At 39.6% G+C, this 25,094-nt stretch overlaps 1 protein-coding gene across 3 annotated transcripts in view; it reads right to left on the bottom strand.

The window, feature by feature from the left end:
* LOC102310091 (neuronal PAS domain-containing protein 3) overlaps nucleotides 1-25,094 on the bottom strand; it is a 358,526-nt gene that overhangs the window by 14,880 nt on the left and 318,552 nt on the right. For all 3 annotated transcript variants that reach the window (XM_005941008.3, XM_014339622.2, XM_014339623.2), the window contains 3 exons: nucleotides 16,878-16,996; nucleotides 12,321-12,514; nucleotides 9,372-9,478 (listed from right to left, as the gene is read on the bottom strand). In XM_005941008.3, coding sequence (XP_005941070.2) covers nucleotides 9,372-9,478; nucleotides 12,321-12,514; nucleotides 16,878-16,996 — 420 coding nt within the window. The remainder of the gene's footprint in view (nucleotides 1-9,371; nucleotides 9,479-12,320; nucleotides 12,515-16,877; nucleotides 16,997-25,094) is intronic.

The raw sequence follows: 25,094 nt of genomic DNA, 5'->3' as shown, positions 1-25,094 counted from the left end.
AAAAAAAAAAAAAAAAAAAAAAAAGATATTTGATATTCCTGAAAGTAACAGTTTGTGGCTTTGTCATCATTAGTAAGGACAACGCAATGTAGACATGGGGTTTTGAACCTATATATCCACCAAAGGGTGTTACCGTTACACCGACCTTACAGGTCAGTGTGTGCATGGTCAAATTAGACTTCAGATGTTATCCTTGCACAGCAAATTACTGGTAATTACAAATCATTAGCCAATAACTATACTTTGGGTAATGCTCCTTTCTTACTCTTAGAATTGCCAGAATTTACAAAATTGACTTAATGGTCTGTTCAATATTATGCAAAACAAGCAACTGAGTCCATAAACTAATGTGCTACTCTATGTGCCTAACTTTAAACCTTATCCAACCGCAAAGGGGTTTGTTATAAAAAGCAAACATTTGTTATGAAGGCAAATACTATCCATAGATACGAGATCTGGTGTTTTATAGGCTGTAAATATGCTTTTTAATACTGTAAATGTTGGGGTTTTAACTTGGGAGCCTAAATGACCCAACTGCACTTCCTGTGTGGTTGTTACTGTGAATGACACAGACAATATTTCCATATTATGTTGCAATGGATTCCACTTTCCAAGATTTGAATTCTTGGGTGTTGCACAGTTTCTGCTAACAGAATTTAAGTTTTATTATACAAAAATAATAAGCTTCAGGCTACCTTCTTAAGTGTTTTACTGGGAATAACAGAAATATGCTCAGAAATCTGTATGATAGCAAGAAAACGAAGGCATGAATATCAAATGTATTTAGAAATCAGCTGTTTGTTCTTTTTGCAAGCACTCAATACCTACTCATAGAAACCAAACTACAATAACAGTATTGGAAATAAGGAAGCTGTAGTGGTCAAAATGAAGCAGCCACCTGGGCCTGGTAAAGATGAATGAGTTAGGCCAACAGATGAGAGCAGAGACATTTCGGCTTGGACACTATGGTCCAGCCTCTGTCCATCTGTTCACACCATCCTCTTTGTCTCTCCCTCCATCTTTGAATCACTCACTTGCTGATCACCCACTAATGAAGGAGAGAGGGAGAGAGAGGGAGTGCTGGAGGCTCGCCCGAGGCTGCAGGAGAGAGACCAATAGATTAAAGGAGTTCTATTCCCTTTTAAAGTCTCTCCACCTCACTTTTTCCCCTTCTTTTCCTCTGGCGTGCTTGCTTTCTTTCACTAAGTGTCACACTTTTGACTTTTGCCATTGTTCTTCTGTTTATCTCTCACTGTTTGTTTCCCTTCTCTACACCTCTGGTCTTTCATTTTTTTCCTTTTTTAGTGTGTTTTAGTGTTTTTTGCTTGTCTTCCCCTATCTCTTCTTCATTTTGAATCTGTTGGATTTCCCATGTAGTTTCATCTACCTTTCAGATTACCTTTACCTCATTTACCCTGTGCCACATTAACCTTTAATTTATGACAGTGAAATTGCTTCATGGAAATAGCTTTTCAGTGTGTCAAAAATTTGAAGGATGGAGGTCTGCAGGAAAAGACAGTTTGTGAGTGTGTGTCTGTATTTATACCACCATGTTTCCATGGCTCTAGCCCTCTGTTGCCCTCTTCTGGTCAGCTCTGGTATAGTTCAAAAACCTTCCATTCAAGTTCTTTAACCACATCAAGCTTTTTTTAAAGCCTTACATGCATGAGAGCCTTACAATCCTCCTTCTGAGTTAACTTCATTAATTTCTTCCTCCAAACTATCAGCTTGTCTATTAGATCCCATTCCTTCAAGACTGCTCAAGAAAGTCCTGCCATAAATTCATGCTTCAATCTTACATATGATCAATCTGCCTCTGTTAATGGGCTACATACCAAAGGCCTATAAGACAGCATTAATTACAGCATTACTTAAAAAGGCATCACTTGACCCAGCCACGTGTCTTAGCTAATTATAGGCCAATCACCAACCTTGCTTTTATCTCAAAAATCCTTGAAAGAGTAAGTGTAAAACAGCTAACTGATCATCTGCACAGGAATGGCTTATCTGAAGAGTTTCAGTCAGGTTTCAGAGCTCATCACAGCTCAGAAACAGCTTTAGTGAAGGTTAAAAACGATACTTTTATGGCCTCTGACAGTGGACTCATCTCTGTGTTCACCTCAATGCAGCGTTCGATGCTGTTGACCATGATATTCTATTACAGTGATTAGAGCATGGTGTAGTTTATAAAGGTAGTGGTTTGTAGTTGTTGAAATCATATCTATATAACAGACTAATTATTGAGTTCTACAGGATCCTGTACTAGGACCACATCTGTTTACATTATTTATGCTTCCCTTAGGCAGCATCATTTATTCTCATTGCTATGCAGATGATACCCAGCTCTAACTGTCAATGAAGTCGGATGACACACATCATTTAGTTTGCTCAGAGGGGGTCGTTTGATTGTTCAGGATTTATGAATAATCTCTATTATTTTAAGGTCTTACACTTAATAGAGACACGAGGAGCCCTTCCCAAAGGACTGGTGTATTATCCAGGGTCCTGGTTCATCATTTTTTGTTTATTTCAGAACAAATCATTGCAGCAAAAGCCAGAAGCTGCTAGTGCTGCAATGATAGCTCTCAGGATGATAGCTCTCTCTTCAGCAGCATATGACTCCAATCTTGGTTTTGCATTTACTTGAGAATTCTGATTTTACTGCATGTCCTGAACTGTTTACTCTAATATTAAATGTACATACAGACTTCATAGACTGATGTAGGGCAGTAAGCAATACGACATTATTTTGACACTGTGTTCTGTTTCTCAGTGGAAAAATGACAAGTTGAGAGTGATGGCTCTGACCCACTAATGCCATAACATGGCACTAACTGAGGCCCCAGATTAAGATAGGACTGATTTACCCTGTTAGGTCTGGGGGAAGCCTAACTGAGGGGGTCTAATTTAGTCTGATTGTACATAAAAGATTTATAGAAGCTCAACCTTGAACAGGAACCCTTTGTTGTGATTTGGCGCTATATAAATAAAATTGAATTGAATTGAATTGCGATACCTAAAATAAGTTCACCAGTACCAGTCACAGATGGCACTTTATTGCTCAATGACTAGTTTCATACTTAAATACATTTACTAAGAAGTAGTCTTATGTTGCCATTGCTGGATCTGAGGACTTCTTTCACCACTTTCGTATTTCATTGATTTCAGATACTTTAGTTAGAACACGTGGCAAAATTGATGGAAAAAAGTTGAAGTGAATATGCAGATTTATCTACTCAAAACAAGAACTTCAAGTTAAAGGAAAGTCACAGAAAAGTCGCCAAATGACGCTCCTGTAACTTTGTCCGGTGTTTTCTGCAGTTTATGTTTGTATGCCCTTTTTCCTCGCTTGTCCCTAAAGACTCAGTTTTTGTGTGTTTTACTAATATTACATGTGTGGGTAGATTCACAGGTGTGTGTGTGTGTGCATTTTGTATGCAACAGATAAAAAAAAAAAGCCGTTCAGTGTGTGTGGATTCATTAAAGGCAGTGTTGGTCTAGAGAGACCAGCTCTACTAAAACGCCTGCAGGCTTAAATCCACCGAGCTTTCTCTTCTGTGCTAGTCTCTCACTCTCTCTCATTCTTTTATTTTCCTCTGCGTTTGCATGTCTCACGATCATCTGTTTCACTCCCAAACATCCTGGCTGTCTTTCACTATTGTATCGCCTTCTCCTTTGCTAATTCTAAATGTCTTTTTCCAACTTCATATATGTCCAAACCTCCTTTTGTCTGAAAATATGAAATTCTTTTTTCTTCCTGATTGTTTCCCTAGAAAAGCCAGCTTCCCCCATGTCTTGCTTCAACTCTGACAATCAGAATTTCTCTTTGTGTCTTTTTTCTACATTGTCTGGGATTTTTCTTTTTGTTTGCTTCTATTGTTAAAAAAAACAACTAATGCATTTAGTCTCTATTCTCTTTATGTCTCTCCCTCTCTTTTAAGTTGGGAGGTTCAGACCTGCAAAAACTTTGCAACTAACCTGAAAATGGTTAAACAAAGTAACCAAATATCTTTTTACTACTGTATTTTATACATTAGCAGTTCTCTGCTGTTTTACAAGTCTGCATCTTCCAAGTAACTTCTCATTTGTAGTACTGATGTTAGTAACTTTGTCAAAATAGGGATGCCTGAACATATGAAAATGCTTACATGGTTGTAGGCAAGTAACTTGTACACCAGTTAAATACTGTCTGTGTTTTCTACATTGAAAATGACATAGTTCTTACTGGTAAAAGTTATTCAGACTTTATTACCACACATTTGACAATGACATTTCTTTTCAGGGTTGTCTTGCTTACTGTCTGCGGTCCATAGAATATTGTTAGACTGTATTGTTAGACGAATAATGGCAAAGAAAATATGATAAATGAAAGTAGCACTAAATCTTTCCTGGTACAAAATGTTTAGATTCCACATGTGTAACAAACTCTTTGGCTGTCCACTGCCCTCAGTCTAAAATGTGCCAATGATGATTGATGACTAGTTTGTCATGATGAATCCTTGAAATATTAAATCCCAGAATTTTCTGTCTTAGATGTAACATCGTCAACCTATATATCCTTTTCTATGTAACATCACTGACCCAACAAATACAGTTTTGGCAGGCTGTGACACATCACCAAAATCTATCAATCAAAGCTAAATGGGCAAAGGTCAGTGCAGAACCAGGCTCAGGGAGCCATCAGCCATGACCGGCTGAAGAGGGTGAAGAGATTAATTCCCATAAATTTGATTAAAACATGATATTAAGAAAAGACCTAGAAATCTTTTTTGTCTCTAATTTTCTTTTAAATTCAATTATTAATCCAAATCTTTCAATTTGGATTACTGTCCAAAAAAACCAGAAATTCATTCAAAATAAGTCATTAAAATTTCTGTCTTCTAGGCCAACTGTCTCGGATCAAATTCACAGCCACTGTGACATATGTTCTGATGTTAGGTTTTAATCTTTCAGAACCTTTTCTGCTTTTGTTTTCAAAACTCTTTCAAACTTTTATGTGGACTGCCTTGAGCAGTACCGCTGGGTAGCTGTGCTGTCTGAACCACTGCCATCCTAACAAGCTGTATTGTGATTTACTGTCTATTACCTGGAGCACACACATCATGTCACCTAGTCACTCATGAGAGAGGTCAGGGACAGGCAAGAATGAGTGACACTAGTGTTGTGTTCATCAGTCATTATGAAAACATGAACTTTTCACTTGATGCCTAACACAGATCACAATAGATTCTAACACATCTTCACCTTCATGTAATGGATGTGCTTGTCTTCTGTAAAACCAACTGAACATTTTTCCCTATCACTCCGTTAAACTACAACACCATCTTCTAATTTCTCCTTTCTTTGCAAAGTTCTTCTCGCTTTCTTCTATTTCCTTAATTCTCTTTTGCTACTTATAATGCATTTTGTGATCCTTCTCACTATGTGAAAACATGGGAATTATCCCATCTTCATCCTTCCTCTTTTCTCATTCTTCCTGCCCCTTTTGAAAAAGACATGAAACGGCTCGTCAGCCTGTCTCTCAGTGTGAAAATTAGCATTTTGTCCTGCCTTTTTTTCTGTCTGTAAATCACTAGTTCCCATCTCTATCCCTTTCTTTGAGAAAAGATGAATTTCTCTCCCAGCCCTTGTGCTGAGTATTTCTTTCCTTTTCGTGCCGACAAATCACTCTTTTCCGTTTCCCCCCTTTCTTTTTGAAAAGGAAAGTTCACCCTTTATCTCTTCCTTCTCTTTCTCTCTGTTCTCTGAGTGGAAACGAGGACAGATTGACTTTGAGATCTGACCTGAGCTTAGACCAGCTGTCAGCAGGTAATGATAGAGACTTAGAGAGAGACGCCTCTTCACAGAGAGGGATCATGCTTCGTCCTCCACTTGAAAAGAAGCCTTTTAAAATTTAGATCCCTGTTGAGAGAATAGGCTATCCCTCTAAAATATACCTTGATTGATTCCCTAACTATTTGACTCATGTTGCAATGGGGTAACCAGAAGCAGATGTGGAAATCCCACCCAAAAAAAATCGGAGAGTGTGAGCTGCTGCTGTTCCACAAAAACAGGAAAATTGAAGTGCAGAAAGTCTGTTTCTCAACTGAAAATGATGAATGATTCAACGATCGGTTACGATTTAACTGAGAAGATTCTGAATTGGGGATGTAGTTTGAGTACAGGCACATAGAGGTGGAGGCCTGGTATGTCTAGTATTTAGTCTGGCTCTTCTTTCACACAAACATCCAGTGCAAAGAGCTCATTTTGATTGGCCAGAACACAAAGAACACAAAAACTAAAAGAACATGCCTCTAAATCACTGTATTAAATGATTATCTGACATTTAAAGGTATCAAGATGAAAAACCAAGCCAATATAAATAAAACTGGATGTTACTCTTTATTTTTGTGTTTGCATTTGATGTCCACACAAACGTTTTCTGTCGCTATCCAATTAGCCAGAAAGTTCCCCCATGTCTGCAGAAAAAAAAGTTAGGAATCATTAGCCTGCCTGTCTGAAATCAGCTTCCACACAATCAGCAGCGAGTTCATAAAGCCACCGAATTAAACCGCCCCAAAGAAAGGCTGATTTTAGAACAATCTGACCGCGCTCCATTTGACGGTGAGGATGGAAAGAAAAAAAGAGAAAAGACATGGAGAACCTCAGTGCCCTGTAGCCATCTATTTCTGAAAGCCCCCCTTTCACAGAGGAAATTAATTTTGAAAGAGGAAGAATAAAATGAACAGCAGAGGTGACTGGAGGTGCTGTATTAGACTACGCTCAACTAAAACCAAGTCATTTAAACCGTTGGCTGCCAGATTGCCTCCCTGACCTCACATCCTCACTGCAGACAGAGAGGAATAATCTCCCTCAATACTTCCCCCTTTTTTTTTTGTTTTACACATCCTAACCTGCCCCCCTCCCCTTATTCTGCCTGACCCCGCCAGGCCGCCATAGAGCCACTTCCTGATTGCCACTCTGGATGTTCAGAGCTCAGGAACTTTTGGAGAAGGTAATTGAAAAAGTTTCAGGGAGCTCCATGCTGGTATATTTTCTTGCCTTTTTTTTGTTGATGAGCTATGTGACATGTTTCATTTGTGTCACAACAGCAGTAAGGGCCGGTGTCGGGAGTCAGAGCTTAAAGAGACCGGCAAAAATCTCTATTTGCAGAGAAATGATGAGGTAAGTACAGTAAGTACAGTCATTTAAGGGCCCTCCTTTCCAGTGAAAGTTAGCAGACCTTTAGGACTAATAGAATAATTTGCAACACAGTATCAAATAATTTCTTTTAACATAACACTGACAGCAAAGGCTTAAAGTCAGTTCCCTCTGTTTTCAGAGTGCATGTAAAAAAATCAAACCAGCAGGAGACCACTAGCTACACTAAAATCAAACACTGCCATTTGTGCGTGTGTGTGATTTATTTTCTTTCACTGTTCAGCAACAAGGAGACCCCTTCTTAATACCACTAAATGCACTATGATTGGTCTGTTGTTTCTACAACCAATAGAAATGGGCTTCAAATGAAAAAAAAAAAACAAAGGCCCTCCCTATTTAAAATAAATGACAATATCTTTATTTTTACACAGGCCTTCGTCCAGGAATAAAAACACTGAAGCCTTTCTAGTGGTATGCCATCAACAGTGGCCTTCCACACATTTCCACCAGTGTAATATTCCAATTTTCAAAACCTTCACAGGTGAAAGAGCCTAAACAAACGTTAACACCAAGCTCAAACATAAACCCAAATTTAATTCAAATCAAATGGAGTGCTTCTTATATAGTACCATTTTACTCTAGTATGTCTCATTCACCCAAGTACTTTGTTCTACATCTACAAGTGTTTTCCATCTAATATTCACACTCTGATGAACACATCACGAGCAACATGGGGTTCGATATCTTGCCCAGTGACACTTTGGAACTCAGACTGGAGCAGTCAGAGATCAAACTACCAACCTTGCGGTTAGTAGATGACCTGTTCTGCTTTCTGAGCCACAGCCAGGCTAAAAGAAGGAGAACAAACTGCAGCCTCAAACAGAGATGAACTAAATGCATCTTCAGACAAATAAAGATTATAGGAAATAATTAAAGTCATCATAGTGCCAATAAATTTATAGATTAAGTTAAAGGTCAATGCAATTTTATTTATATAGCACCAAATCCCAACAACAGATGCCTCAAGGCACTTGGAGAAAACCCCAAGCAAAAGTGAAAAGGAAAAATGCCCTTTGAACAGGAAGAAACTGCCACCAATGAGGGGAGGAAGAGAGAATAAAAAGCTTCTTTTGGTTAAGGTGTAGATGTAGTGGGACAAAAAGGCCAGTGAGCCAACCGACTTCATGCCCTAGACCTATGTTCTTAATAAGATGTAAATTGTAATACACTGAGTAAAATGATACTGGTAAACAAACTGGTCTGGGGTTTTTTTTTTTGTCTTGATGCATACTGAATTATCCAGGTAAGGAAATCCCAGAAAGTTGATTCTGTTCATCTGGATGTAGAGTTTTCAGTGGAAGAAACATTTCGTTCTTTCAGAGTATTAATGTAAACCAGCTTCTGAGGGCAGTTTTCATCATATTCAATAGTCATTCCACATCTCTGAGAATGTTGGTTCCATGACTTTTCAGAGCAGTTTGAGTAATTTAAACCAAATCTCAGAAAAGTTAGCATTTTATTGCTTTTACAGCTTTTATTGATACAGTTCGCAAATCACTGCTTTAAGCCTTCAAACCACGTTAATAGAAAAGGGTCTTCAGAGAAATATCTGTGCCTTATATCTGAATGCAATCAGCCGCAGTGGACAATATTTGACAGAATCTGACTGTAGCTGCCTGTGTTCGACTCCCATCACGCCAGCCGTCCTTGCTGTGCCGCTTGTTATTATTTGGCGTTCTGCCTAAATGCCTTCACTACCTCAGACAAACCGTGAAACGCTGTGTTGCTCTGAACGCCTCCTCAGTTTTTACCGCCACTGTAAAGATGTGACTGCAGCAACAAACAGCACGCCGCAAATCATCCAGACAGCCACTAAACATGGATACCAAGCCTCTGCTTGGGTGTGTGTCAGAGGGTGCATTATGCCTCCTGACAAGGGTAATAAGATTGCAGAGTTGCTGCTGTGCGAAAACTTTTCAAAGATACAGGAGAGCAGGGATTCTCTATAAGTGGTTTTAAACTTTGAAGAGGGAAATCTAGCAGTATGACTGCTATGAAACAAATGTACAGATTCACTGGATTAGAGGTAAAGTACATTAAACTAGTGTTTAACCTGTAGGCAAAAATTGTTGAAAAGCTGGCTTATAAACTGCTAGTTCCAAAGTTACTAAGGAAAAAATTATTTTGCCCAATCAGAGAACAGCACTCAGTCAGGTGGTTCCAATACTCACAGTCAAGGTGACTCTGTCTGATCCCCTCCACATCTTCAGCATGAATAAACTGGTAGCACCTCTTCCCCACAATGTCCACTGGAGTCAGGTCCATGTAGTCACTGATTCTGAAACAAAGAGTACACGTTCCAAAGTGGTAAATGGACTGGCTCTTCTTTAGCACTTTTCCAGTCTACTTGAGCACTCGAGCATTCACATTCAGAGAGCAACTTAAGGTTCAGGATACTTTGGCCTTGCAGACTGGAGCAGCCAGGAATCGGACCAATAACCTTCCAGTTAGTAGATCATCTGCTATACCTCCTGATCTACAGCCACCCCTAGTGGAAGCTCAACTGTATGTGTAATACACAAATACATGTCTAAAAGGCCCCATGATTTTGATTTTTTTCTAAAATTTCACTTAAATGAAGCTACACAGGTTTCACTTCTTTGAAAGTTCTAAACTTTTTGGTCATCATTTGTTTTTTTTACGCCACTTTCAACGAAACACCACAACCACACGCTGGTTATGTTATTCAGTTGCATTCGTTTAGCTTTTTCTGTTTGATATTTTCCAAAATGTTGTGTTTTCTGACATCTCACTTTGGTTTCTGAACTGTTGTTAAGATTTCTGAAGTGCTGCTGAGTTTTCGAGATTTCTTCGTGCTTTACAGAACGTTGTTGTCTTTTCAATTTTGTTGATATGTTTCTGAAATGTTCTAAAATGGCACCTCAGGGCCACCGTATCTATTTGCCAGCGGTCAGCAAAAATTGAAGAAAGAATCTAATTCTGATAATCAATAACAAAGATTATATTTGCTCCTTTATAAGTGGAATTGCTGATGAAAGAATATCCACTTCCCCATGTTCTGTTCTGTTGCTTTGCTTTGGATGATAATCTTGCATCCATATCCCACCACAATAAGCTGCATGGAAGTGGAAATGTTGTGAAACTTTGAAATACATAGTTTGTCACACTGAGACAATTTTCTTTCTGCAGTTCTGGTATTCGATGATTACGAAGTCTGATTCAGGGGAGGCAAAAAAAGCTAATAAACCCAACAACAGAGACTGAAGCTGCCTGTCTATTGTACAGGTAACACATGTGAGCTTTAAAAAGCTTTAATTTGAACAAATTTGCCACAGGATAGACAGAACAATTTCCCCAGTTTCATTGTGACAGCGAGTGGGCGGTGGGAGGACTAATGTCTGGCAGGCAGATAACAGCACACTCTGTTCTTTAGAAAAACCCATCCTCCCATTTTCTCATTCTCTTAGAAACTCATCCTCAAAATGGGGCTGTAATGGGAGCGACACTTGCCTGTTCACCACAGAGACGCTTTCTGTCGCTGCGCACTGAATATCATCATCTGCCTCGCATTGTGTCCCTTTTTTCCACCCACCAATAAAGCAATCTGCCTACTATCATTTTCCCCTCCTCTCTTTCTATAATAAAACATGAAGGTTTTTTTTTTTTGCCTGATATGAATCTCCTTGGTTGGCCGGTTAACTCCTGCATGAGATCCTGATACCTATCTGCTTTATCTGGACAGAGCAAAGGAGATAGATCCATCAGACACATATTTCACTGTTAAACCGGGGAGGATTGGGTCAGGGTTCTCATGAATAAGATGCTCTGACAGGGAAGGCAACTTTTCTTCTTGAACAGCAGGTGTGAAAGATGAATGCAGAAGTAGTCGGTAGTCAGTTTTTTTGGAATAATTTCTTGTGATATTTAATCACAATATAAGTGGAGCACTCTAAAATGTCCAATCAAAATAAACTAAGATGAACAGATAATTTTGTAGATAAAAACTCTTTTAAAATGTCCTTAAACATATCATTTATTCAGCAATACTATGTTCATATGTATCAGCTGAAATATTATGTACACAATGTGTGTGTAATATAAGGTGATATAAGTCAGTACATCATTAACTGATCATCAGAAATTGTGACTGCCTCTATAAAAGCTGACATTTTGGTAGTTTGCTCATCAGGAGCATTCAGGTATGTGTTAACACAATGTCAAGGAGGAAAGACATCTATAATTATCTTAAAGAAACAATTGCTGCCCATCAGTCTGGGAAATTTCAGGGCCATTCCAAGCAATTTGAAGTTGTATTAAAAGAAAGATAATCGACAAGTGAAAAACATTGAAGACAGTTGCCGATCTTCTCAGGAGTGGACGTCTCACCAAATTCACCCCAAGGCCAGACTGTGTAAAATACCTAAGAGCAAAGTTGAGCGGAAAGTGGAATCAGAAATTTGTGTCATATTGACCGAGAATGTTTTTAGTGTCATTCACTTACACTCAAGTTTAAACACTGGCAACTTTCAGTGCTACCCCTCAACCTTCTAGTATCAATTTCAAAACCCGTCTTCTTCTCAAGTTATCGAAATCACAAGATTTTCAGAAAACTTGCCCAAAACAGTAAACAAGTTCTAAACTTTGACTTGAAACAAACAAAACTGTTTCCAGTCACTCAGTAGACAGTGTTAAAGACAGCTAGTGTTTACTTCTGCAGCACATTCAGCAATAAGTGCAGCTGAGATTTAAACTGGGTTATTGGGCATGTTATTAATTTATTTATTAATTTTTTAATAATTTCTTTTTGTCCAATAAATCATGATAGTGTAATATGTCATTTGCTGTTCATGTCACGTTTCTTGAAGTGTTACTAAGACATGGTAGGGACTAGATATTATTATAAAAACATGTCTTCTCAAAAAGTTTTCATTCATTTGTGTAATCTATAAACTATATGTAACCCATAATAAGTTAATCAGTGTATTAAATATAAACTAAAAAGCATTTTATACAATAAGACTAACAAAATTAAGAATGAAAATGATAGCTAAAGACCTATATGTTGCTTTTTTGTTGCGTTCTTTTCATAAAAACTATTGTGCACTCTTTTTCAACAGATGACAAAAACAAAACAAAAAAACTCAGTTTTTCTGCTCTACCTGTTCTCACAGTAGACAATCTTTAGGTCCATGTTGACTCGGGTCACGAACATTTGGCAGTCGATGCGAACCTCGTTGATTGTTGGCGGCGGGAGAGCGTGAGCCACCGCCACCATCCCCATGATCTGATTGGGCACTGAGCGGCTGTGCGTCAGAGCCATCCTGATCCGCAGGCGCCCTGTGACGTGGATCACCTGAAGGGGAAAAAACAAGTAAAGGAAAGTCAGAGAACTTTTTCATATGAAGACAAGCATTCACCTACATTTCTTTCTTTGTATTGAGAATCAGGATGTATGATAATGCAACTTTTGGCCTCGAAGAAGCTAAAGAAAGACATCAGCTCAGACTTTGTATAGATGATAACTATGAAGCACTAATAACCTGTATGCTGGTCAGCTCAAACTTGATGTCCAATTTAGAGGTGGACAAAAATTATACCAGTGTCATTATGTGTATGTAAGTGCAAATGTCTGTACTAATATATGATTATGTTTATCTGCTTGTCTGGAACAGGTTTCACTTATAAATGAGCCTGGTTCTGCTGGAGGTTTCTTCCTGTTAAAAGGGAGTTTTTCCTTCCCACTGTCGCCAAAGTGCTTATTCATAGGGGGTCATATGATTGTTGGGTTTTTCTCTGTACCTATGAAGCGCCTTGAGGCGACTTTTGTTGTGATTTGGCGCTATATAAATAAAATTGAATTGAATTGAATTGAATTGAAATGAGACACTGAGTCTCAATGGGCACTACCTATATAAATAAAGGCAAAATAAAATTGAAAAAATACATATGTGAATATCTGTTTTGTATCGTAGTCTCTACTAAAATACAAATGTGCTCTATTCTCATTGGGTGGCCGTAGCTCAGGAGGTAAAGCACTTTCTCTACAAAGTGGAAGGCCGGCTCTTCAATCACCTACTCCTCTTGTCTGCGTGTCGAAGCATCCTTTAGCAAGATACTGAACTCCGAGTTCCCCTCAAGCTATCTATTGGAGTGTGTGAAGTTAAAATGTGCTTGTTTAAATGTGTGTAAATGGATAAGAAAGTGCTTTGAGTGCTCAAATAGACTAGAAAAGTACTATATAAGTACCAGTCTGTTTAGGTCTCCCAATTATTATGCTAGTAAACTTTATGTAAATCTTTATGAGGATACTGGCACTTCTTCCTTATCTTCATCTATCATCATATTAATGCCCAAATGCCCAAAATCCAAACTTACCAAAAACTCTCAAACAAGTTTGAGCTATCAAAGAACCATTTCCATGTGTGTCCTCCAAAGTAAGGACCACATAAAATATGTGTCCTGTGGTTATGTGTCCCAGCTCATAAACAAAAACACAAACTGGTCCACACAAAAACTTGTTTCACACAAAAGCTGAAAAAGCAAAGTAAACATACTTCCTGTGCTATATTTTTGATAATGCTAGTGTTTGAATTGAGTTTCTATTCCATTCATGGTTCAGACAATGTATCAATGAAATCTGTAAGTTCTTTTAGTGATTTTGTTTTGTCTTTGACAGCTTTTCCTCTGTCTTTCCTCTGCTGTCTGCCATCATTCCTGAGGAGAATTGAATGTATTAGTCAGGGATAAACCACGAGTGACCCCACATACACACACATTCACGCACAAACAAGGCAGCCCAAAGAATCCCCTTTAATCCGGCTTCTCGATCTGTGAATAGTGAGACGGTCGCAGAGCTTAGAGTCCTGATGTTACACCTATACATGCATATTTTCTTTATGCAGAAAAAAATCACAAACCTAAGCATGGGAACAAGATCAAACCAAGGTTACTGTAACTGCAAAAGCGGAAGAAGAACAGACAAGTCCTTCACTGTAATAGACAGCCAAAGTTCTAGTGTCACTTTCATCTAACATTTTTTTTCCACATAAATTTTAAAGTCTCAGAAGTGTGAACTGAAAGCCCAGTTCTGTTAAGTTCACTTCATTCAAATCAGATGACAAGGGCAGTGCACTTTTTAGCCATATTATTTAACACAATGTAGGAGAGTGAAATAATGACACAGGAATCGAGAAAAGTGTACTGAAACTGATTTTCAAGAATTGTTGTGAAGAGCTGTAGTAACTACAGACAGATAAAGTTGATGAAGCTAGGTTTAGAAGAGAGTTGACAATTACTACCAGTATGGCTTCATGTTGATAAAAGAGCAGTACAAATGCGATGCTTGCTTTGAGAGTGCTGATGGAGAAGTATGGACGAGGTTAGAAGGAGTTCAGTTCAATTCAATTTTATTTATACAGTGCCCAAATCACAACAACAGTCGCCTCAAGGTGCTTTAAATTGTAAGGTAGACCCCACAATAATACATACAGAGAAAAACCCAACAATCATATGACTCCCTATGAGCACTTTGGCAACAGTGGGAAAGAAAAACTCCCTTTTAACAGGAAGAAACCTCCGGCAGAACCAGGCACAGGGAGGGGCAGCTGTCTGACACGGCCGGTTGGGGTGAGAGAAGGAAAACAGGACAAAAGACATGCTGTGGAAGTTTCTTTGTGGATTTAGAGACACCTGATAGGGTTCCAAGACAGGAAGTGTGGTACTGCAAGTCAAGAGTGGCACAGAAGTATTTGAGGATGGTATAGGGCATGCAGAGAGATAACAGGAATCTGTTCTAAGCCTGTTCTTGTTTGCAGTGGTGATAGATGGGAGTATACATGGACTATTGTCTATGCAGATGATGACTGAGTCAGAGTAGACAGTAAGGGGAAGAAAGCCTGGAGAGGTAAAGGTATACTCTGGAGAGAAGAGGAATGAAAGTCAGTAGAAGCAAGACAGAATACACGTGTGAATGAGAGGGAGGCAGGTTTAAGAGTGATGATGCAAAGAGCAGAAGTCATGAAGAAGATTTATGGATGGAGTAAACAGAGGACATGCAGAGCATTGCTGTCTTAGAGAGGATGCTAGGGTGAGATACAGATGCAGGAAGATGACTGGTAAAGGCAGCAGCTGACAGACAAACATACACAATGGCATGAAAAGTGTTTCCCCCCTTCCTGAGTTTCTATTTTTTTATATGTTTATCAAAGTTCAATGTTTCAAATCACCAAATAAATGTAAATATTAGACAAAGATACCACAAGTAAACAAAAAATGCAGTTTCTTAATGAAGGTGTTTATTATTAAGGGGGAAAAGAAAAGAAATCCAAACCTAAATGGCCCCCAGAAAAAGTAGACCAAAAGACAGACAGCATATTGCGATCCAAGGAAATTCAGGACCAAATTATAATAAAATAGGTAGCTGAGATTCTCAATCTGGAAAAGGTTATAAGGCCATTTCTAAAGCTGTGGGACTCCAGCAAACCACAGTGCTGGAGTCAAATGGTAAAAACATGGAACAGTGGTGAACAAAATTAACCCAAGTTCAATGACGACTCATCCAAGAGGTCACAGAAGACCCCAGAACAACATCCCAAGAACTGCAGGCCTCACTTGCCTCATTTAAGGTTCATGACCCCACCATAAGAAAGAAACTGGGCAAAATGGCATCCATGGTGAAGTTCCAAGACTGCTTACTGCTAAGGAACATAAAGGCTCATCTCACGTTTGCATAAAAACATCTTAATGATCCCCAAGACCTTTGGGAAAAGAGTCTGTGGACAGACGAGGCAAGAGTTGAACTTTTTGGACGGTGTGTGTCCGGTTACATCTGTCATAAAACTAACAGAACATTTTTGAAAAGGAACATCATGTCAACAGTAAAATATGGTGGCGCTATTGTGATGGTCTGGGGCTGTTTTGCTGCCTAAGGACCTGGAAGACTTGCTGTGGTAAGTGGAACCCTGAATTCTGCTGCCTACCAAAACATCCTGAAGGAGAATGTCCGGCGATCTGTTCGTGACCTCAAACTGAAGACTTTGGAGTGGCCTAGTCAAAGTCCTAAACTGAATCCGATTGAGATGCTGTGGCATGACCTTGACAACCCTCCACAGCGATGTAAAAGACTTATTAGTTTAGGGAGCAATTCCTTTTTTTTTGCACATGGCCATGTAGGTTTGGGTTTTGTTCCCCTAATAATAAACACTTTAGAAACTGCATTTTGTGTTTACTTGTGTTATCTTTGTCTAATATTTAAATTTGTTTAATGATCTGAAACATTTAAGTGTGACAAACAAAAAATAGGAGGCATGATGAAGGCAAACACTTTTCAAACTACTGTATATAGAAAAGGAGACACATAAGCATGCAAAGTACCTATTTTTTCATTACATTATAAATTTCCACATGAATCACAGATTAAAAACAGTAATGAGTTGATTTGTCCTCAAGCAGATGAAGGGAGATGATCATACCCATGTTAGAAAATCCAGTCTTTCAAAAATTTAGCTGCAGCTCCATAATTTGTTAGATGGTTTTTGTAATTTTGCCTGGGTGCACACAGTTTAAATCAAATAATTAATATGTGATTGAAGAAAGATTGACTTTCAGCTTCAACACAAGAGGTTTTTATGAAAAACTTCATAGTGACTTTTCTTTTCCCCCTTCTCCAAAGTTCCAGTTTTAGAATTCAACTTATTTTTGCGATACATTGTTCTGACCTTATATCCTGAGGACTTGATGTGCACGCCTCTCTTTGTGAGTGTAGATTTCATCCGGATGAAGAAGGACCGTTCCAAGGAGTTATCAGGAGCCAGAAGACTGGGACTGCTGGATTCGACTGCAGACAATAAAACAACAGACAATACAAAAACTGAGTCTGATAAATGTTTCTTTTTCTGAGTGTATTATGCAAAATAAACTGAATGAAAAAAAAAAAATCACACAATGCTCTATAAGATTAATTTAGTTCTTCCAAATGTCAAACAAAACACTTAAAATGTAACAGGTAAGTTGAAATATTTTTAAAGAAGCCTTTTTGTTTGGTATTTTTTTAAAAAGTCATCATACATGGATATGATTTACAACTTGAATAAATGCTTCCAGTAAGGTTATGCCATCAACTGCTAGTTTTAAGTCTTCTTGCTTCCTTGTAAGTCGTTACTGTATGGGCATGTTTAACAACCACCAAGGTAATTAAAGTCAACAAAAACTAAAAACTAAACCTACACGTGCAAAAACATTTTAGTTCCGTAAAAAAAAAAAAATACAGAAAACCAGACTTTTCATAAAAAATATATTTATATATACACACATGCAATTTAATGTATGTACATTTTTGAATAATTTCAAGTAAGAAATCCCAATATAGAACACTTAATTATGCAAGTTATTAATCAGACTGAAACTAAATAACCTAAAGTCCAGGTGGAATGAAACTGAAAACAGTGCATAGCAACAATAATAAAAAAAAAGATTAGTTTACTTTATGATGGTTCACCAAAAGTGTACAGAGCAGAAAACTGTAATTGGCTCAAACACAAGTGAAGCATTTTTAAATGGGTGTATAACAAATAAACACATTCATACTGTCAGTTCAGCCAGTGAGCCAATCACAGCTGCAGTCAACCCGTCAATCAAATCAAAGCAGCTCATGACACTCAAACGGGGAAATGTCAAAACACATCAGAAGAGGACGACGCAGCGATTCGATGCAAAGTAAAGGGTTAAGGTTAACAGCTTGAAAACGACAATCTTCTGATATTAGAACTAATAAAATAAGCCTCATGTAATTGTTGAAAGACTGAAATTTGATGCTTCCTTTAGCAAAGTTAAAATTGCTCAGACGACTCCTAACTGATAGGTTAACAGCCTGTGGCAGCCTGGCCCTTCACAACATGAAATCCTCACACAAGAAGTCAATTTTTTCAGCAGCCTTCAAAGTTCAGCCAGTGAGCTTACATCAAATCAGGAGGTAGCAATGCTTACGTAAGGTGAGATGCTTCATTTGTCAGCAGCTGTCAGCTTTCAGAAATCAGCTGCATATTCATAACTTCTCCGTCCATCAGAGGAAGCGATGTGAGGAGAGACAGCCAGGAAATGTTCCCTTACACTTAAACATGATGACCAACAGTGTTCAGTACGAACACAATCCAGGTTGCTTAAGTGTACAAATGTCAAAATTCACTTGGAATTAAGCATGGCAATATGGGAGTGTTATTGTTGTAGCATTATTCCCAGATGTGTCTGGAGAGCTGTACTTGTGAATGTGTAACAGTGTATTCAGATTTTCAAGAGTTGAAGCTGGTTAAGGTTACAGAAAGGTTGTGATCATGTAAGTTCAATCAGACTCACCAAATTATTTTTCTTTGAACTAATCCACAGACTTTGGAGTCAAAACCTGTGTAGAATTTCCATGTAGCCCCAACCACCTCCTGCTGACTCATACACAGTTTGTGAATGCATTATTTCATTCACTGAAAAACACAACACTGTGCATCTCTGTGTAACTCAGTCAGGGATTATGTTGCTCCTAAACACAGTAACAATTTTAAAAAAGAGTGGGAAAGTCATGTGCAATTTTTTTGCCCCATCCTCCATCAGAAATTCTCAAAGAGCAGCACAGGGTACGATTAATCATCACAATCAAATTGCGATCGTTCACTTGGAAGAAGAGACTCAAATGAGAAGACATGCTAAAGTCACAAAATCCAAATTTGATTCAAACACAAGCGGTCAGTCAGAGAAAGTAAACAAGTGGAAGAAGGGGCTGACAAAGGGCAAAAAAGCAAAACACAGACTGATCGATGAGAAACGTAAAACAAGAAAAAGAAAAGAAAAAATACAACAGGAAGTGAACCAAAACTCAAAACTACAGCACACATCCTTTAGACGTGTAAGATAAGATAACTCTTGTGCTGGCTAATTTCCTACAGCTTTCATCAAATTAAAAAAAGCTAATCCAAGTCCATATTTGTAATTCCAGACATACTGGGTTATTTGTTTTCTATTTGCTTGTGAACATTTAAGGTAATGTGAAAGCACAATTTAACCACAGACAGCGATCAACATGTTATCGTGCAGCTTACATCCACCAACGCCGCTTCCTGCAACTTTAGCACGACGCAGAACCGGAACATTTCCTTCCAGCATGTAAATCCTTTTATGATGTCTCAACACAGTTGTTCAGGTTGGTGAGCACTAAAAGGCTACTTGCTTTTCCCTCTGTTGCAGGTCTTTATTTTTCTTTGTTTCAGGAGGCAACTCCCCTAACACACACACACACACGCACAACCATGCACGCTTATGCATGCACACAGTCAGGTCTCTGGTGGATGTGGCAGTTTGATCAGCACTGATATGTGTTGACAACGTCTAATCTGAAAAAATTGAAAGAAATGAATTAATATGCAAATTCATCCTTTATAATATAAACGTCCTTGAAGAGAGGAAGACAGGAGGGAGGGGGGGAGGGGGTGAATGAGAGAAAAAGGGAGTGAGGGAAAAAAGGAGAGAGGGAAAGCATGGGGGTGGAAAGACTGGAGAAAATAAAGGAGGAAGTAAGGGAAAAATAAGAGAAATACAAATTTGAATGTGAAACAGGTAGACAGAAAGAAAAGAAGACATTTAAGAAAAACCTTGATAGAAAAAGGAAAGTAGATGAAGCATGGAATAAAAATACTGACAACCACTCATGCTACCCATCAGAAGATTTTCAAAAAACGTGACCTTGACCTTCAGGTCAAAATCACTGACATTCAAACTCATCTGAGTAGATACAACAATGGTATTAACTTAACTCTCCATCACTTCATTCTTGAGTTATCACATTCACAAACATAGGTGTGCACACTGCTCACTTGATCCGGAGATGAAAATGAAAAAGAAAAACAAACAATTCTAAACAAGTGGAGCAAAAGCAAAAGATGTGGAGAGAGCAGGAGATGGAAGGGGAGGAAGGAAGAGAAAAGAAAGAGAAAAGAGGCAGAGGGAGGCAAAAAGAAATGAAATGAAGTGAAGGCGATGAGACTTGGGTAAAGGGAAGGTTTAGAAAAGAGGTTGGAGAAAGAATGAAGTAAGAACAAAGTGAAATGTAACAGGAATGGAAAAAGGACAAAGTGAAAAATAGGCAGGGATATCTGAGGAAAAAGGGGAAACAAAAGGGGAAGGAGGAAAAGGAGAAGAAGAAGAAGGAGGGAAAGAAAAGGACATGAAGCTTCCCAGGAGGAGCTACAAATCTTCATCTCCACCCCCTCCCTCTTCTTCTCTTCCATCCCACCACCAGTCGCTCCTAAAGGAAAACAGCAGCCGATCTGACGGAGAATAATGATGATGGAGGGAGAGAGGGAATGGAAGAGAGAGAGGACAGACAAATGACAGGGGAGCTGGACCCCCCCCCCCCCCACCCCCCTTCTGTCTTTGTTATTCTCTTTGAATTAATGGGATTAGTTTCTGCATGCATACACACACTCACTCACTTGAGATATCACATTCACTGTCATACACACCTCTTTTCATTTTAACACACACACACACACATACACACACACACGCGCGCACACACACACACACACACACACAGGTTGTGTGCTTGTTTGCAATTAAACAATTTCTGCATGAATGAAGTGAAGGAAGAACTGAAACAGCAAGAGAAGGAAGAAAGGCGAGGAGAGAGAAGAGAAAAGGAATCCACGTGACGAAGAACAGGAAGACGACTGGAGTAGAAAGAAAAATATAAAAAGAACAAGAAGACAGAAGGAGGAGCAGTGGGTCTAAGAGAGAAAAAAAGGGTCAAAGGAGAGGAGGAGGGTGGTGAAGAGATGAAGAATCGTAGAGATGCATCAAGAAAGAGCAGGGAACAAAGGGGCTCTGAGCAGAAGCAACAGAAATTATAAAAAAGGAAATACAGAAGGAGAGTTTAAGAGTCAAAATAGAGAAATAATAGCAAAAAAGAATGAGAAAAAAGAGCATAGGAAATGGGAGCATGGGTATGAAAAAAATGAGAATGATAGAAAAGAAACAGCGTGGAGGAAAAGAAAAGAAGCACAAATTTAGGCATAAAGCAAGGAAAAAGTAGGGGAAGTGTGAGCAAGAAAATATAAACAGATGGAAAGGAAATGGAGGAGGAATAGGAGGAGAAGGAAATTAAGAAAAATGGTGTAAAAGTAGACGAAATATTAGATGGAAGGATGGAAAGGAGGAAAGAGGAAGTCAAGAGAGAATAAGTTGTACAGCAATGGAAGGTATAAAGAGGATGGACAGTGTAGGGAGCAACAACAGGAGAAGAAGACGAGATGGAAAAGGAGGAAGCTGTGAGAGTAGAGAACTGGGAGAAAAGAATAACAGGATGAAAAGAGGAAGAGATGATCTGGAGGAGGAGGAAGAGGAGGAGGGGTAAGTTCTGTTGTAAAAGAAGTGAAAGGAAGAGGAGGAGTGGAGGGAATAAGAACAAGTAAAAGATTACAGGAAAGAAGAGGAGGAAGAGTGGAGGGAGTCTGAAAGAACGCAGAGAGGGGAAAAAAGACAAACAGAATAAAAAGAAGAGAGAAGAGGAGGAGGAGCAGGATCATGTGGGGATTCAGAGGTGTTTTCTCATTCTGCTCATTCGGCGTGCGTAGCCATGGCGTCTTCGGGGACGACGCTCCTACAAGACAAAGATTAGCGCTACAAAGGCAGCAGGTGGCTACCGGCTCTGCCGCCGCCCGACTCTGGGACCTAATTATCTACGGCACTGAAACTTTCCCTCGTTTGAAGGACAAATGATTAATTAAAAAGAACAACTCACCTACGCCTGTGATCTGTGGACAATACCCAGAGTACTGAGGGTTTCTTTCCACCAGTGTGTGTGTGTGTGTGTGTGTGTGTGTGTGTGTGTGTGTGTGTGTGTGTGTGTGTGTGTGTGTGTGTGCGCAATTGCCGGGAAGTCTCAGTGGGACAGGGTATCATTGTCAGACACTCTAATAACGTTGCCTGGTTCAGGGAGCCCGTTGTGTCCGACTGATAACTAGCTAACGTGACAGAGGAGCGTGGGGCGAAACAAAGCAAGCTACAGCAAGGTCACTGCAACCTCCACCAGCTGCCGCTGCAGCCACAGCAAAGCGCCGCTACGACAAACTAAAGGAAGAGTGAGGAAAACACACTAATTTAACAAGAGGCGTGTAATACAGCAGATAAGGCAGACACATGTAGCACATTAATGAGTCATTTAGCAACTTTAAGTGGCTGAAAAGAGAAGCTCACAACAAATTAATCAGACTGACAGGGAAGCAGAAGTGTGCTTAAAAGACATCTCAAAGGCTCTGATGTTTCCAGTGTTGAGAAAACAAAATGGCAGAAAGAAAAAGTGGATCAGGCCAGAGGTGATTGATACTTTCAATTTGAGATACTAGGAAGAGTTAGGGAATGATCATAGGGAAGTTCTATGAGAAATACATACAGTATTGAAAATCAGCTTAGAAAACACTGGACAGAACTTTTAGTGTCCTGTGTACTTTAACAGAAGAGGCGCAACATGTTAAGTTGTAAAAAGCTTCTACTGGTACTGTAATTGATTCTGCGTGACTAATGAGCCATATCTTGAAGTAATGGGTGAGATTTGTGAGGATGATGCAAGACTTGCATCAAAACAGCAAGACAGTGGTGAGGTGACAGACGGGTTCAAGGTGGGGGTGGGATAGACTCTGAGCCCGCTCTTGTTTGCAGTGGTGATGGAGGAGTTGACAAGTGAGGTCAGGCAAGAGTGTCAGTGGACCATGATGCTCACAGGGACACTGTGATCTGTATTGAGAGTAAGGAGCAGGTGGAAGAGAGCCTGGAGGTGGAGGTATGCTCTGGAGAGAAGCAAAATAGCTGAGGTCAGCTATCCAAAGCAACAGACAGAGCGAAGTAAGGAAGAAGAGAGTGTAGGCAAAGCGGAAGTGGTTGGAGACAAGTGTTAGGGGTGATTTGTGAGTAAAGAGACCTGCTATAATGTAGGGTTGTGTTGGCAATTATAAAAAGGCAGGAGAGGTGACAGGTTAGGAGTGACCAGAATTGACAGTTAGAGAGGAAAGGCTGAAGCGATCTGCAGACCACAGAAAGACCACAGAGGAGATTCATGCATGTCATGAAGGAGGACATGCACACGGTCGGTGGGACAGACAAGGATGGCAGGGATCGGGTGAGATGTAGGCAGATGATTCCCTGTGGCGAATCCTAAACGGAGCAGCCGGAAGAGGTACATCTCTTCATCATTGTTATAAAAAGTACATTATTTACTTATCTAAGATACTGTGGGCTTGCTTCGATTCATACACATAGAAATGGATGTGTGTGCCACTGCCCACACTGAAGCCATAAATGCAATCTAATTCTCTGGGAAACACTGAACCACAAGGCAGAGCAGACCCATGGGAGATCAGACAGGCAACCATGAAGGATGCGCCGCAGTGCACTTTCTTCCGAACACAGTATATACATATATAAAAGCAGGAATAATCTAAATATGGGGTCACACACACACACACACGGAAAGCACAAGCGAGCTAGGTATTCATCACAGGGAGAGACTATTGTCAAAGAAAAGTTTAATTGTGTAAACACTCTGTAACTGTCCTGTCATATTCCTGCCTCTCCGGCTCACTATCGCCTCCATGGCTGTAATTGAATTGCTAGTGTCAGGAGGGAGAGGAGGGGAGGAAGAGGTGGAGGAGGGAAAGGCAGGAGGCGAGACTCGCCTTATGAATAGAATGTGTTTTCTATCAGGCAGGATTTGACAAATTGTGTCAGGAAGAAAAGTCCAAGCGATAACAGTTTGGTATATGAAAGTGGAGGAGGTGCTACAGGGGAATGGAGAACAGGCAGTGAAAGGGCGAAGAAGGGGGATGAGGAAGGAAAGAAGGAAGGAAAGAAGCAGGGGCAGAAATAGGAAGTGATTTTTTAAAAATGTGGAGGAACAGAAGAGCGGAGATACTGGTTGGAAAAAGAAGATAGGAAAAGAGGGCTTAAGAAATCAGAGGGGAGAGGTTTGAAAGAAGACAAGTATGGGGAGTGAAGACGAGGAGGAGGTGGGAGAGATAAAGAAGCAAGGAGAAAAAAGAGGAGATAAAGGAGGTAAAGGCAGAGGACAAAAAGAAATGGATGGAGGAAGAGGGAAGGAGATGATGAAGACTACAAAGTTGGGAGTAAAGACGGAGAGGAAAAAGAGGACGAGACAACAGTGGAAAGGAGAAGAAAGAGGAGGAAAATGAGTGAGAGTGGAAGATAGGAGCTGTACTGTCTGTACTGAGGAAGGAAAATGATCTGAAGAACAAGGCAGAGACGAAATTGAGGAAGAGGACGCAATGAAGAAGGATTCAGTGAGATTCCTGTACAGTTTTTTACAAAGCTTTACAAAGTTTGTGTGTTCGTGTGTGTAACAGTAGATTCCCTCAAAGCCTTTCCCACATTGTTTAAAGCCTGGGAACCAAAGTTTTTTTCATATATAATCTGTAACACACCTCCACTTCTCCTCCTCCTCTTCCTCACCTCACTTTCTCCATTTCCTTTCCTTTTCTCCCCCAGTGCATCCTCCCCACATTTCCTCTCCTTTTTCACTACAGTGATAAAAAAAAAGATACTTTTATTTTGACAGTCTTATCAGGACAGTGAGCTCAAATCAAACAGTGCTCTAATAGCCTTGAGACACCTCAGTCCTAGCTTTGTCTCTCCTGGTCTCTTTTGACTCCTGTATTTCCTCCTCTGAGATATCCCTCAACCCCTCGTTTCATCTTCCTCACTCCTCCTCCCTCCTCTTCTTTCTCAGTGATCTCCCTGTGATAGGACTAAGGCTTTTCTAAGCTGTATTTAGCTTTTCCACTTTCTCTTTTGGGAGCTGATCTACCTATGAAAAGACGGGGGGAAAGGGAAGACAGAATGGTTGTGAAACAAAGACAAAAAAGAAGATGAACGATTACAAAGCA

This window comes from Haplochromis burtoni, unplaced genomic scaffold (assembly GCF_018398535.1).
Source record: "Haplochromis burtoni strain Fernald_Lab_line unplaced genomic scaffold, NCSU_Asbu1 Contig_288, whole genome shotgun sequence".
NCBI classification, from domain to species: domain Eukaryota; kingdom Metazoa; phylum Chordata; class Actinopteri; order Cichliformes; family Cichlidae; genus Haplochromis; species Haplochromis burtoni.
Note: the sequence above shows the minus strand (reverse complement) of the source record. Positions and strands in the feature narration are given on the sequence as shown.